Below are 16,196 nucleotides of genomic sequence, written 5' to 3' on the forward strand. Positions count from 1 at the left end.
ATAGGCATCTTTTAAAAAATCACTTTATCAAACAAATCAGTGGAGAATTGCTGCTTATGAAAATTTACATTTGAAAAATCAAATCATCCACAGCTCCCTCCACCAAGGTCGTGAATATTATTTGTTTGTGTCCCTTCAAAAATAGTATTTAAATTAAAAACTAGCTTCTGTCATGACATTTTTACTCTTCTACCTTTTTATTTGGAACAGTGGAAAATCTGAAAGGAGGATGGTATGGTTGGAGGTAGTAAATTGTATCACTTTGGCATAGAAAAAGTTTGGAGACATGAGCTGGGTTGTGATTCTTTAAGACGTGGGAGGCTCATTAAGGAATCTAGATTTTATTATAACAGAAAGTCACTAAATGATTCTGTGGTGAGGGAAATGGAATGTAATAAGCTAATTTATCATTTTAAAGGATTATCAGTAAATACATTCTGTAGATACTGCAGTGATAGATACATGAGACTATGCCTTTGGCAAACCCATAGAACTGTATAACACAAAGAGTGAACCCTAATATAAACTATGGATTTCAGTTAATGATAATGTATCAATATCAGTTTATGCATTTGAACAAATATAGCACACCAACACAAGATATCAAATTACAGGGGAACTGCCGGAAGAGGGGGAGGGAGGCCGTATATAAGAACTCTCTTGTACTTCTGTTCAGTTTCTCTTTAAACTTAAAACTGCTCTAAGAAATAGTTTATTAACTAGGAAGGAGGAAAAGATCACTCTTGTTGCTTTATGGAGAATGAATTATGTTCATTTCTCTGGTGAGAAAGACAGCATGGTACACTTTTTTAAAATACCAGGTCCAACACAAATAATGCACCTTTTTTATTATAAAGTCTTTTACTAAAAAAATCATGTGCATGTAATTCTATAACATAACAATTTCACACTCAGGTATACCACATGACATTTTAGGTGAAAGGTTCAAATTAAAACTATAAATTATTACACCCAAACTATTATCCTACCAACCACATTCAAGCAGGCGTTACTTCTGCTGAGCACTGTATATTAGCGTAGCTTCTTTCAGAAGACTTTTGCTATCAGAAATTCATTTGGGCATCAGATTCAAAGATTGGAACACTCTACATTGGAATAAAGGTGAAATGGTAAAAAAACAAAGGAGAAAAAAATCTCAGTTAATGGAACACAAACTAGAGACCGACTCTATAGTGCTGTACTACCTATTAACCTACTTTTGAGTTTGAGTTCATTTCTATGAAATCAAGTTTAAGTTATTATATTTAGAAAAAGCTAATATAGGTATTAGTATCTTCTAGGACCTACAATCTTCTGGAGAGATTTTATATTAACATACTAAGGTAAAAATAAGAAAGACACAGGTTTTAGAAATAAGCATGCAAGGAAAAATATTAACAATATTTCAAAGCTGGACCTAATAACCCTGAACAACCTTAAAACTGTCACATAACCAGAGGCTGAATTTATGTGGATAGGTTTATTTTCTACCTAACAATTTAGTAATTTGACGGAGAAAGATGACTATCAGACAGAAATACATTTATACTGCGTTAACTTAGTATCTAATAATTTTTCATTTCCAGAGAGTAATAAGAATAGCTTTACAGTTATATTACTGGAACTGTCTGCTTATAACTTGCTTCTGATGATAAAAAATGGGATTGATTTGGTCTTAGTCTCTCCCATTAAATAGTTCTTGATTGTTAGAGTTTTAAAAAATACATACAGATTGTGGGCAATCTCTGCACATTCTTACCTGAATGATCATCAAGATTTGTTTTATCATTTGGTGGAGGATTAGGACAAGAGAACACCAAGTTCTGGTCTTGCAAACTCTCTCAATAGCAGGACCAGAGATGCTGAGTTATTAATTGTAATAACATCTTCACAATACTTGAAGTCTTATTGAAACAGAATTAGAATTTTGTATGTGTGCCAGGTTCCTAAGACAGGGGCATTCTTAAGAATGATTGGAGTCTGGTGAGAATTCTTTCAGAGATTATTTATTAATTCAAATCTCCTTATGTACTTTGTGCTCAGTAGGTAAAAAACCTTGTGCTCTGCTACAGTTGTTTCTTATTAAAAGATTAAGGTTCCATAAATTTATAAAAATTAAAGTAAAAATTAAAATAAAATTAACCCTTTTATTTTCAAAAAGCCTCTACCCCTGCTTTGTACACATTAATGAAGGGCCAATGACAAAACTGTCAGGTTCTTCTTCCCAGACTCCTCTAAGAACTGAAACTGACCTTGTTGGTGACCCAGATTACGTCACTCACCCATGGTCACAGCGTAGTTGTCAACAAGCCATGGCTGAAATGCATGTCTCAGGGCCCCTAATCAGCCACACTTCCGCCAGGCTCTGTCTTCTGCTTTGAACAACAACAAAAACAGAATCAAAATTTCAAAAATAAAATCTTACAGTCATACAGTCAGATTTAAGTCTGTACCTTGTGAGAATAAACCGTCTGATCACCATTAATTAAAATAAATCAGTATATCTACCCAAGTAATACTATAAAGCAGTTAGGACTAGTGATTTAAAAAAAAAATAATAATTACATATATATGAAGAAAGAGAGGCTGATCTCCTTGGTAGTTAATCTTGATATGAGAACTTTACTATAGCTACAAATATAGCTATTTATCTGTCTTCACCCTCTTTCCCACATCTTCATCCTCCCAGCTCAAAAGAGGTAAAACGGTATAGAAATCAGCCTCTGAATCTATGAAATTATTTGTCACATAAATGCCACATTTCTGCATACCATAAATTCCAGTTTCATGACTCAGCACATTTCTTTGGCTCCTGACACAATCAGAATGTTGCAAGAATGAGCTGTGAAAGCTAAACAAAATTAAAGTCTTGAAGGATGACATTATGTTGCTCCAGCTCTGCATTTACTGTAACAGGGAACAAGTTCTGTTTCTCACAGGCACAGCCTCTGTGAATATAGAAAACCATCCTGGTCATGCGTTATGTGCTGGCATCATCACACGGATGTTGCCTTCTAACAAATGATCCATCAATTTAAGCTTCCTGCCGCTGAGGAGCATGTCAGATCTCAGTCTCGTATTTCTGTTGGTAATTTTATCTTTCATTTCCTTCTTTTCTGTGTAAAGTTTATCCTATTATTTTTTTTTAAGATTTTATTTACTTTAGAGAGAGGAGAAGGGAGGGAAAAGGAGAGGGAAAGAAACATCAATGTGTGTTTGCATCTCACGTGCCCCAACTGGGGACCTGGCCTGTGACCCAGGTATGTGCCCTGATGGGGAATTGAACCAGTGACCCTTTGGTTTGGAGACCAGCACTCAATCCATTGAACCACACCGGCCAGCGCACATCCTATTATTACTATTATTATTTTTTAAGATGTATACCAGTTTTATAAGAATGACACTATTGTTATGTTTTTTGGTCAATGAAGGCAGTAAAGTCCCAAAATGTGTGTGTGTGGCTTCTAAGTTTCTGTAGCACCATGTGTGGTACAAACAGCACCTTGTGTGTAGCTTTTATGTTCAAGCAGATGGCTAATCCTTGACCAGCAATATAACACTGTACTTTTGAAACAGAGGCCTACAGCCTCATTTCACTTTTTTAGCAGTCTTTTATGTTTGATGAAGTGTGCACATTTTTATTAGGATGAAAATTATGAAAATGAACTATTTCACTACAAAGAACAAAAAAATCATTCTGAATCTATAAAATCGGTCACAGAATATGAGGACACAGGGTCCTCTGTACCCTAATAGAAACAAAAGGGCTTTGAGTATATCAGACTAAGCCAATGACTGATGTATAACTTTGTCATGATGCTTCACCTCTGTGAGCTCTGGTTTTTTATTTGCATAACTGAATCTTATAATGCCCACCTTATGGAGTTACTGTGAATATTGCCCTCCCTGTGGCATAAAATACTGTCTGTGAAAGCATTCTAAAGAATTGTAAAACACTTTATAAATATAATGTATCATTGCCAAGTAATGAATAATTGATTTGTAATGAGGAAACAATTTTCCAAAGAAACATGGAAATATATTTCAATTTTTTATGAAAATTCTATGAGATTAACACTTATATATATTCATATGACTTCTACATAAATATTCTGCATGTATTGAAGTATATATAATTTTTATGGCATAACCTATTAGTAAAAGAAGAGTTTCATTGTTAATTGTGAAATACAATTTATTGAGTCTTTTCCCAGGCTGGTGATAAAAAGTACAACCTAATTTAACTTTATGTTAAAGGGTCTATAATTTAGGTTTAGAGGCTATAAAGTGAATTTTATTATAAATAATTTCAATCCATAAAGCGTTAGTCCCCAGCCCTGACTGGTGTGGCTCAGTTGGGCAATGTCGCGAGGAGCAAAAGGTCACTGGTTTCATTCCAGGTCAGGGCACATGCCTGGGCTGCAGGTTTGGTCCACAGTCCAGGGCGTGTATGGGAGGCAACTGATCAATGACTCTCTCTCACATTGATGTTTCTCTTTTTTCCTTCTCTTCCCCTCTCTCTAAAAATAAATACATAAAATCTTTTTAAAAAAAGACTTAGGCCTGAAAGATTACTTATTAGGAATAAGAAATTGATATTACTGTAGAAGCTATGTTAAAAATAGGAGAAGAAAAAAGGGACATGTCTTAAGCAAGGCTACAGAACTCTAGTTATGCCATAATACATGCAGACACTGTGTATTTATAGTGGAAATTGGTATTGAATGGTTATAAACTTGAAATAAAAATAAATAATGATGATATTGTACAGCTTTTTCCCTAACAGAAGTTTGAATAAGGTATGGAAATGATACAATAGTTGCCATGATTCATTCTGTCTGGCAACGTCCAGCCATTTCTCTCAAAGGACACAACGTTCTGTGCAGAATTTGGAAAAGTAAAGAGGCATTTCCTAAGTACAGAGGAGGACCCTAGCATTTCAGTGGGACAACATAGTCAAAGGTTGAGAACTGTGGAGCAATCAATACTTCAGTTTACTGGAATATACATTACGTGTTTCAAGGTTTGGAGGGAAATTGGAAGATTTAAACAGATACTTCCAGAGCCAGACCCCAAAGGCTTTAAATACTGAACTGGCCTGACTGTGCGGGGGACCAGGTGCCTCAGAAGGGTGCTGACCGGGAGGCGGCCTGATCCCTTGTTTTAGGAAGAGCATAGTGGGTGTCGGTGTGCTCTGTAGGCAGCCAGCTTTGTCATGTTTCTCTCACGTTGTGTTACTGTACAGGCTAATGGCAACTCTGCACATTAGAGAACACATTACATGTATTTTAATGCATTAGAATAAAAACAAGAAGCCTGAAGGACATTTAAAGGGGATTGATCCTATGTTTCCCCAACTTCAGTCACTTTTGTGATACCATAACTTTTCTGTTATTTATAAATCATTTTTAATTGAATTTATTAAATATTCTTGATAAACTCATTTCTTTACAACTCCAAAAAGGAAAATGTATATCCCTAAACAATAGTATTTGGTAAATTGCAGGTTTAGCCGTTGCTTATATATTATATAGTAATATAAACCCAACTATTAACAAGAAAAATACCCTTCTGGGTAGCACCTTAAATTCTGCTTTAGGAAATAGGGGCCCACTTGATACCGTCATTTTACAGGTAAGGAATTGATGGCAAATCAAATGATGTGTGTGTGTGTGTGTGTGTGTGTGTCTTCTAAGTTTTTATAGCACCACGTGTGGTACACACACACGGTTTTCCTACCATGTTCCAAACACAGTGCTGAGGAGACAGCAGTAACAAAACAAAATCGTAGCCACCAAGAACTTATATTCTAGCAAGTGACACAAAAATAAAACACATAAAGACATAGCAGGAAATGTGGAGGACTGTGAGGAGAATACAGGGAATTAGGGGATAGAAAATGACACGGTGTGCCTTTAGATGGCACGGTCAGCAAAGGCCTCTCGGGGGTCCCATGTGCTGAGGGGGTGAGCTATGGGGTAGCTGACAAAGGGGTTCCCCAGATAGAAGATGCAGCAGGAGCAGGAGCAGCGAGATGGGAACCTGCCTCCCATGCTGGGGGAAGAGCCGAGACAAAGTAACGAGGGTGCCGGGGATGCCTGGGTCTTAGGGCCGCCACCCTTCCCCAGGGGCCCCATCACACAGGCCTCCTTTTTCTAAACCAAGGTTTATTGACACATCAACTCCAGCCCCGCGGCTGTTTTATTGGAATGCAGCCAAGCTCTTTTGTTTACGTTTTGCCCAAAGTCACTTCTGCACTCCAAAGGCAGAGTTGAATGTTGCAACATAGTACAGGTGGCCTGTAAAGAGACTAAATTATGTACCATCCAGCCACTTACATAAAATGTTTGCTGACCCCTATTCTATATCATGCTTTGTTGTGCCTGTTGTCAAAGGTAGACATCACAGGAAAAAATGCTTTGGACGTCCTTACAACAATGAAATGTACATTTTGTATGTCAAAATCTAGTTTCTACTTGTAGAAAATTGGATTTCTTTTTTAAAAATTAAATTATGTATCAGTGAAAACTTTTTAGTGTATTCTAGTTGCATGTGATTTTTTTTTCTTCAATGATGAATTAGAAGAATATGGTACTCTGTCATTATATAAAGATAGGAGTGAAGAATAACCACAGTTACCTTACACTTGTAGTTTCCTCTTGTTAGTATTCAAATTATATTCTCTCTAAAATACATCTGAATCAGGCTGGTAATAGAGGCTGTCAGGAGTTGCATTGTTGGGTGATACATACAATTTAAAAAAAAAATCACATGGACAACGTGGCTCAGAGTTACAAGTCTGTTTGGAACTAATTACCTTCTTAAATCAAAGGGTCTTGAGATCATCTCTTACCTCATATGAAAGAATTGTGCTGATTTCACCTGGGGCTTTCTTTTCTACTTAAACAAAATGTTTATGGTTCTAGTGACAATACTTTTGTCTTTGGTGTAAATAAAGTTCATGGAAGGTGCCTCATATTCTGTCCCTATCAAATATTTCTAAAAAGAAAAACTAAGCAATAAGAAAAACAAAAAATAAGTAAGACTAGAGAGAGAATAGGGTAAAAGAATACATGGACAACATATAAGACTCAGTATGTATGTGATTGAACTCAAGATTTAAAGTCAGATGAAAGGCTGAAGTAGTGGCATGATCAATTTAATTAGTGTAATTAGCCTTCCACTGATGGACTTTAATTTGTTTCCAACTTTTTTGTATTATACTTAACGCTGCAGTGAATATCTTTCTGTGACCATCTCTCTGATGATTTCCTTATAATAAATGCTTAGGAATGTTACAGCTTCATAGAAGGAAGTGTATGTAAATTATTAAGGCTGTCACTACATATTATTCCAGAGCCAACTCCTGAAGATAGCTAAGGGGACTTTCTGAATTGTGCGTTTAATGCTAAATCTAAGTCTGATGTTCAATTTGGGTCTTGGTTATTGTAATGTTTCCTCAGTTAGAAGACATTAAGTAGTTTATTATTCCTTCTGCCTGGGGAAATCTTGGTAAGTGAGAGAGACCAAAAGATGTGGGAGTTTGAGGGAAATCAATCCTGGAAACAGCAGAGAGACGAGGAGAAGGCTAAGGATCCAATCTAAGTTTGAAATAAGTCATTCAGTTCACACTATGACCTTCAGTGAGTGTCCACATGAAACTTCGAAGGAGATTATGAGAAAATGAAGACTAAAGTGGCACTGCCCGCACAGATTTCCAGCCCACAGGGATGATCGTGCACACCACCTTTCAGCTCTAGCTTCTGTCTGTGGGAAGAGTTCAATCTTTTGAAGATGAGGTGCTCAAATAGTCACCTATCGAAGAAGTATTTTTGCTTTGTTGAAATTTGAGTTTTTTTCTCCCCAGGATTGTTCACGTTAGGTAAGAACGACTATTATATGAAAAATTCACTCTTGGGCGATATTCGAAAGGGCCGTTTTTGTGAGAGCCAGAACCGCTCCGTCGGGCCAGCCCAGATGAACACATCGCAGCGTCATTGCTTTCAGTCTGCACCCATGTGCTGCAGCGGTCACAGCTCCTCTCTTTTTAGTAGGGAGACCGGAGTGTAGGGTTATAATCACACCTCTGCAATTGTGGGAGAGGAGCTGCAGGATAAGGGTGATCAGACACGTTTTATTATTTATTGACATTTTAGAAGTTGTGGAAGGTCACTGGCAAACTCCAACTTTATTCTACTTGGGCTCATGTTCAGGGATCAAACTATTCTTTTGAAATGTTCCGTTCTTAGCAGTTCCTCTTTAAAGAAATGCTATCATTCCATTCTTTGGGGAGGAACGAACAATGCAGCTTGTGTGTTCAACCCACTTGGAGCATTAATACACTGTTTCTTTAGAAGGATTTGCTTTCCAAAGTTGAACTTTTCAGAACTCAGAACACCTTATCACACTTTCACAAGCCTTCTCTCTGAAAATGGAAAAAGCAAAGGGGGGAGAGCCTGTCAGGACTTGTGCCAGTTAAATCCGATCTCTCCGGGGATTTGTTTTTCTTCTGGTGTCAGATTAGATGTTCAAATCAAGCAGTGTTTGAGGCTGTGAGGGAATGTCCATGGGATTCTTACTGAGGCTAATCCCAAAGCAGCACATTCCAAGGGGCTAATCTGCCCAAGTTCATTGCTTACTTGAAACGTCTCTTGGGGGAAGAGCCGGGCAAGTGACTTTTTTTCCAGTGGGCGGTCATAAGAGCATTATTAACAGGATGACCAGCCCCAGACGCAGCAAAATGAAAGCAACAGGAGCTGCTCGCAGGACTGCCTTGGCCACCACCCAGAGTCAGTGCTCAGGTAAAATGATTTCAACTTCCCAATATTGCATCTGGGGACCTAGAGGAAGACCGAAACGATGCCCAGGGAGATGTTAAGGGAAAGCAGAAGGTGAAAATGAATAGAGGATTCAGTACCTTTGGGTCTTGGGTGTTTTGTTCTCATTAGGACAAAGTGTACATTTAAAACATGAGAATCTCAAAATGAGGAACATAGTGAATATTTGCTTGTAATTTATTCCTATAAAGTTAGTGGGCTCTCTTTGATCTTATGATTACTGGTCTGGGGTGTTGTCCTTCTTTTGAAGTTGCCCTGCTAAAGGTGGAATGCAATAGCACTGTCCAAAAATTTCTGATTTAATACGCACCCTATGTATGCACTTGTAAACCGTTCCTGCCTGGAGAACTTCTTGATTCTGTAGCTAGTGTGGAGTGGGTAGTAAAAGTAGTTCAAAGTAGTTTGGGGGACTAACATTTGTAGCAGAGCCTTTGTGAAAAAGAGGCAAAACCTGCTTAAATGAAACAACTTATTTTTTTTCTTTTGAAGGCAATATTTACAGCTTTTTTTGTTTGTTTCTATCATTTTGATCTTTATTGACTGTACATTAGACTTTCAAAATTTATACTTACTTTGTTCTCTGAGTGTAATCATTATATATTTGTTAAAATGTGAATGTCCTCATTGTGGTTTTGAATAAGATGTCCTTTAATCATTAGCCTTTGAAAAACACTTTCCTTCTACACATCACACATGACTGACAATGCAGAAAGACAAGAAAGAAAATAGCCTTTCACAGACTCAGTCATGGTGATGTGACCATTCTACCTTTAGAAAAGAATATATATAAGTGATTTTCTAAGGTAAGAGTTCATGAGACTTCCAAAGTATATTGAAAAAGAGACTTTAGGACACATGGCATGTTAAAGCTATTTCATGCTTTCTAACAACAAGGATCGCCATTCTGAACTCACTTAGTTGGATGTTGAAACCAAGTTAAAACCTGACGCAGAGTAGTTCAAAGACTTTGAACAGATGAAAAGGGAATTGGTTTAGAGAACAACTTAAACCATGATTATACTTCAAATATGCTCTCTCCAATAAAATAATTTAAAAAGTCTAATAGCTGTCCACCTCAATGAAGCAAACCTCAATGAAGCAAAGCCCACAATAGAGCATAGTAAATTATGCATGATATTTTGTATAATTTCTAATTCATGTGTTATACATGCATTCTTTCTGTTATGTATTATTCCTTTCTTCCCCGCCCCCCCCAAAAAAAGCATCTAATTCAATTATGAGTGATGGAAAGATTCTTTCTACATTACATTTCCTTTTTTCCTCCTCCCAATTTTCTGTGCCTTTGCAAGGGAAATGATTAATCTGTTAATAATAAGAAATAAAAACTAATCCTCAATCCCTTTGCTAACAGTGAGGTACCTCTTCACCTTTGAGAAGATAATTAAGTTCCTAAACTTCACACAAATCAAATTACTTTATAATGAAAGATAAACAAACAAGTTGGCAATCTACATGTAGTAATTCTTACTACATAGTTTCTGAGTAAAATTTCCAGGGCTTTTCAAGTTGAAATTGGGATCCATGAGTGAGAAAAATAACCACGGTGCCCTTGAAAAGTCTGGTCCCCCCAGATTCTCAAGCGGTGAGTCTTGTGACTACATTTCTTTGTTGTAGTTATTACAAAGATTCCCCCCGCCCCTTTGTATACTTCTTTCCCATAATCTGATGGCTCCCTAATGTCCCACCCAAATCCTTCACCTCAAGAACAGGTAGCAGTGTTCATTGCTAATGGGAAATGGAAAGGGGAAATGAGAAGGGGAAAGATGCAAGTATGAACTGGCTCTAAGACATGCCTCTACAAGCCCAACTCCGTTCCAATACGAAGGCACTTCCAGACATGCCCAGATGGCACTGCCAAGATCAAGAGTATTTAATATTAATAATATCCAATTTGGGGAAGCAGTTTAGCAGAGCAGGTAAGAGTGCGAACTCTGGAGTCAGACTGCTCAACTTCAAACTGTGGCTTTAAAACTGATTTGCTGCATCTGACTCAGTTTCTTCATAGGGAAAATGGTTATAATAGTAGTACTTCCCTTACAGTGTTCTCACGAAGCTCCAAGGAGACAATACATATAGGACACAATTTCAGGCACATAATGCACTGTTAATAAAGATTAGGCATTTTTTACTAACTTCTGAGTTCCTACGAAGTGACAGGTGCTTTCTCTGAATCATCTTCTTTAACTAATACAACTCACCAAAATAGCTATGATTATCCTCATGTTGTAGTAAAGGCTCAGGGGAAATTAAGTGACTTTTCTACATACCTTGTTAGTGGCCATCCAGGTCTTTTGAGAACGTATCATCCCCAATGTAAAGTGAGATCAATCTAGGACATTCTGCTACAGCAGTTTTATAGTAGTCTCTTCTGAAGCTTCATCTGAACTTTTAGTACCAGAACCAACCCAGTATGGGTTCCTTTTCTTGAAGTGAAAACACAGTTCCCAAATAATAGAGATGACAGCTCTGTGTGTCTGGCATTACTGTTTTGCCCATTTTATAGATGAAGAAAACTGAGGAATGAAGGAATTACATGACTTCATCCACATTGCTGAGCCCTACTCACACCACTCCTTCTACTTGTGAACCCCATGCTCTTCCCATGATATTGCCATCCCTGCATTCTCTCAGAGAGCAGTGATCAGTACCCCCTGAAATCCCCAGGTGCTCCCCCAAAAGATACTACTGAATCCTAGCCAAAGTGGGCCACAAAGAAAAAAGGAAAGTGTACTCTTTTCTGCTCCCCAAGGTGTAGGGAAGTTGGTTTCAAATGTCCAGTGAGGAATATTTTTACCATCTTCCTGCCAAGAGATGTTATCAATGAAAGTATTCAGTGTCTAGGAAAAATCACAGCCTATGAATAGTTTAACTTACAGGCTTTTTAGAGAGATAAAGACTGGTTATCATCTATACTGCTAAACTCGTTTCTGTTGCAAAGATGTAACCACTAGCTTTTCCTACATATTTGAAGAGAAAAATCTTTGAGAATAGACACTGGGGCTTTTTTTCATGCCCAGCTGACAAACAGAACTGCAAATGCTACTTTTGTGGTGTAAGGGTGCAGAGAGCCACCGGGCCCCAAGGGTCTCTCAGGCAAAGTGGGTGCACCTTCCCTGTGGACAATGCAGAAACAAATAACCACTCAGAAATTATGTGACCGTGACTGACACAGGATGTAGCTCCTTTATAGCCCTCAGGCATCCCCCACGTTGCTACTTCTAAATTGTGCATCGCCCTGAGTATTAGCCAACCACTGACTTCAGAGCCACATGTTTGTGGAAACTCTCTTTTCAGAGATGAGGGAGATGCACGATTAAGGGGGCAGGGCAAACCAGAATGTAGTACGATGCAGACAGGCGTTTGGGTTCTGGGCAGAGTCAGTATCAAGCATGACCAACAAACAGGGGACTTGTCACAGTTAACACTGGTCACTGAGACAGGCCGAGTAAACAGCTTGGTTGCACTTTGGCCTTACATATTTTAAGAGTGTGCATTTAGTCCTGGTGCTTGTTAGGTTGACGATGATACCAGATAGAAGTAACACTGTAACTTGCTATAGCATCTTTTGTCTTAAACACTTAAAGAAGGAATCTTTTGAGTAGCTTACTGGATTCCATAATAGACTTCTCTACTATTTTCTTAAAATTTTCTGATGTGCATTATCCTTTTTTTATTATTGTCCAATTATAGTTGTCCTCTACTATTTTAAATCCTGGCAAAGAAAGGGGTCAAAGGATGCAGGATGGACAGTCTGGTTTGGAACAAAGATGGTACAGTTTTCCGGAACTGCCGTTATCTTTCCGGGATCCCAGGCTTAGTGGCCAAATTTCTGGATAGACAATCCTAACAAAGCCCATCTAAGAAGCTGCACTTGGTGTGCTTAAAGGCATGTGGGATGGACATAGATCACAGTGTGGTAATTGTAGAGGAAGGTGTGGGTGGAGGTAGAAGAAAGGATAACAGGGGTAAATGATCATGGAAAAAATACAATAAAAAATAAAAAGAAACAAATAAAAAGGAAAAGAAAAAGAAAATGTGCTATCATGCTTATTTCCAAAGGCATTACCTGTGAAATTGTGGACTGTGATGAAGACATTTATCTTCCTTACGTGTTCACTTTCTTTCCCCCTCTGTATTTAAGCACTGGTAATTTAGATTTTAGAAAAAAATATGGTGATAGATTAGGGCTCTTGTAATTTCCTCATCATTTTTCTTTCCTCCTACAAGGAAAATCTAAGTATCAGCCATGAAAACTTTATACTTGTTTAGATATATAGTTGACCTTGAACAAAGCAAGGTTTAGAGGAGCCAACTTTCTGCACAGTCAAAAATTGGAGTATAATTTTGACTCCCCAAAAACTTACTTGAAAATAGCCTGCTATTGACTGGAAGCTTTACTGATAAATGACTGATTTATGTGTGTTTTCTTTGTTATGTGTATTATGTACTGTATTCTTACAATAAAGTAAGCTAAAAAAATGTTATTAAAAATGTCATAAGGAAAAAAATACACACAGTATTTATTGAAAAAAAATCCACATGTAAGTGGACCTACACTGTTCAAATCTGTGATTCAAGGGTCAACTGTATATCTTCCCACAACTGAACATTTGTTATCTGTAAGATTAAAAGCATACTTCTCCATATTTTTCATTTTCTCTGTAAATAGCATTGTTTTTTCCATTCTTCAAAAATATTTGTATATGGTTCCATCACTCTTTCCATTATGATCATTTCCTTTAACTCTCAACATTATAATGTTAAACTAATCATCATATTCTGGGAGTGATTACTTTTGTTATATACAGTGTTTGTATAACAATTTTAATTCAGTTTATGAGATATATTCTATCATGTGATTCTGAAATTTTGCTACCTAGTCAAAAATACTTAAATATTGTGCTCACTTGTACTCTTCTTTTTCTTTTTAGGCTCAGAAATCCTGGATAGAAAGAGCATTTTATAAAAGGGAATGTGTTCACATCATACCCAGCACCAAAGACCCCCATAGGTAATCTTGCTGTCTTTATAACATACCAAGAACATAAAGTAGCCACTATGGGAACAAAACTACAATAGTAATCACTATCCATTACATGTAGACCAATGTGAAATTAAAGATCAGTTTTTATCATTACTGGACATGTTTGATAAACACACAAACACACACACACACACACACACACACACACATACCCCTACATAATATGCCATCTCGGCAGTTAGTTAATTCTCTGAGTCTATTCAGAATAACAGATATACCATTGAGGACAAATTAATCACTGTATCTAAGAATGGTTTATATGTATATTTTTAGTATGGTTACTGGTTTTCCCTTTTAAGCATTTCACCAAAATGCTTACTTAGTTTGTACCAACTTGCTTTACAATAGTAAAAAAAGAGATTTTTAAATAAATGACTCCTAGCAGATTATTAATTAGACTGCAGACCTTCAGATCCCTATTCAAGCACATTTTCAATATCTGACTTACCTTCTTGAAGATCAACAGACTATAAGGTGGGAAGTATTCAGGATAAAGTAACATATCAATGTCTAGGAATGCCTTTTCGAAAAGGCAATGTAATTAAGCAGTTTAAAATATAGACTATAGAGTCAAGGTGTAACCTTGAGCAAATTTACCTAACCTTTAAAACTACAATATTTTACACATAAAATGAACACCATATTGTTAGCATTTAATAAATGGTAACTAGGTAGCAATATTAGTAGTAGTAATCATAACAACAGTGGTAGTAAAGTCTGAAAGACATTTTCATGGGGGAAGGTGCGAATTTTGTTTTCAAGTATCTTGTGAATAATTTTTTTCATTGTTTCTTCAAGAACACTTAACCTGCAGATTTTTTTTTCCTCTAAACTGGATATTTGACAGTGAATGTCAATTTGGAAAAGACAAGTTAGGTTGTGACTCACTTATGAGCGAGATTCCTCATTTAAATGTGCATGTTAAACTCCTTCCCTTGAAGCTGTTCAGTGCCCTTCCTGTAATATTTGATACACAAAAAGAGTAAGAAAACTCTACAGAGCTTTTGTTCAAGATTCCAATCCTGAACAATGTGACAGGTGTGAAAAAGTGGGTAGAGGACAGGAGACACATAACAGCTTATACAGCTAAGGGAAAATGAGGAGGAGGCACAAAAGGAAAAGTATATCTGTTAGGTAAATCCTGAGTTCACCCTTTGCTTGATACAACCACATCATGGGATTCCACCTAAAAACTGACTAACTAGATTGCTACCATGTGCAGATTTTTTCAGCCTTAAGTGTGTATTCCAACTGTGGCTAATACAGTGGGTTCACTTTGACCTCTTACATTATAGGTGTTGCTGCGGGCGTCTAATAGGCCAGCATGTCGGCCTCACTCCCAGTATCTCCGTCCTTCAAAATGAGAAAAACGAGAGTCGCCTCTCTCGAAATGACATCCAGTCCGAGAAGTGGTCCATCAGCAAGCACACGCAACTCAGCCCAACAGATGCTTTTGGGACCATTGAATTCCAAGGAGGTGGCCATTCCAACAAAGCCATGGTAATTACAAAAGCATTCAGTCACTTTCCAAATTCTAACTCAAGTCCTGCAACGCTGTGGTAAAGTGCTAGAGATTTAGTCTTTTGACCTAATCCCAACTCTGCCATTTCCTGGCTGGGTAACCTGCTCTAAGTACCTTGTCCCCAGGCAGCTCTGCTCTTTCTCTATAAAATGAGGCAAATGAACCTTCCTCCAAGGGTTTCAGAAAGAATTAGTATGAGATCAGATACTTGACTATTGTTTTTATTAAAAGTACCTTTCTACCTATTTTTTATTATGTTACTTTCTAGGTCTCATCTGTTAAGACAAGTTTTTCTAACTCCTTTAGTAAAAAATATTTTGCCTTTAGGTCTCTTTTTTGTCCTAATGGTAACTAGCATTTCTCTCAATTCAAAGTAGAAATGATCATGCAGACTATTTTCTTCTCTGTTCTATCAAATTGAGTGCTTTTTCTCCAAGCAGCTGTGTTCAATAACATCCTCAATGGAAGAGCTCCATATGAAATGCATTTTTCTTTGGAAAGGAGGCTTTAGGAAACAAACACATTTTACTTCTAAGAATTATCACTTCTAAATTTCATCTTTCATCATGGACCTCTCCCTACTTGGCTGTCACATTTTGCCAGGAGAAAAGTATACCATGTGTTTTGGAAATTCTAGAAATGCTATATTCCAACACGCTTGGCTCTAACTATTAAAAAAGAGAGTTAGCTGAGGTTGGAGCAGTTGGAGGTGGCTGTTCTCAGGCATGCCACAGAGGTTTCCAAGTTTGTAGAGAAAATTTTGCTTAGAGAA

At 37.3% G+C, this 16,196-nt stretch overlaps 1 protein-coding gene across 4 annotated transcripts in view; it reads left to right on the forward strand.

The window, feature by feature from the left end:
* TRPM3 (transient receptor potential cation channel subfamily M member 3) overlaps positions 1-16,196 on the forward strand; it is a 493,648-nt gene that overhangs the window by 224,768 nt on the left and 252,684 nt on the right. For all 4 annotated transcript variants that reach the window (XM_054583031.1, XM_054583028.1, XM_054583029.1 and 1 more), the window contains exons 2-3: positions 13,790-13,869; positions 15,198-15,402. In XM_054583031.1, the coding sequence (XP_054439006.1) occupies positions 13,790-13,869; positions 15,198-15,402 (285 nt within the window). The remainder of the gene's footprint in view (positions 1-13,789; positions 13,870-15,197; positions 15,403-16,196) is intronic.

Source organism: Pteronotus mesoamericanus, unplaced genomic scaffold, assembly GCF_021234165.1.
Source record: "Pteronotus mesoamericanus isolate MK-2021 breed Mesoamerican mustached bat unplaced genomic scaffold, CSHL_Meso_final contig_73, whole genome shotgun sequence".
In the NCBI taxonomy this organism is placed as follows: Eukaryota; Metazoa; Chordata; class Mammalia; order Chiroptera; family Mormoopidae; genus Pteronotus; species Pteronotus mesoamericanus.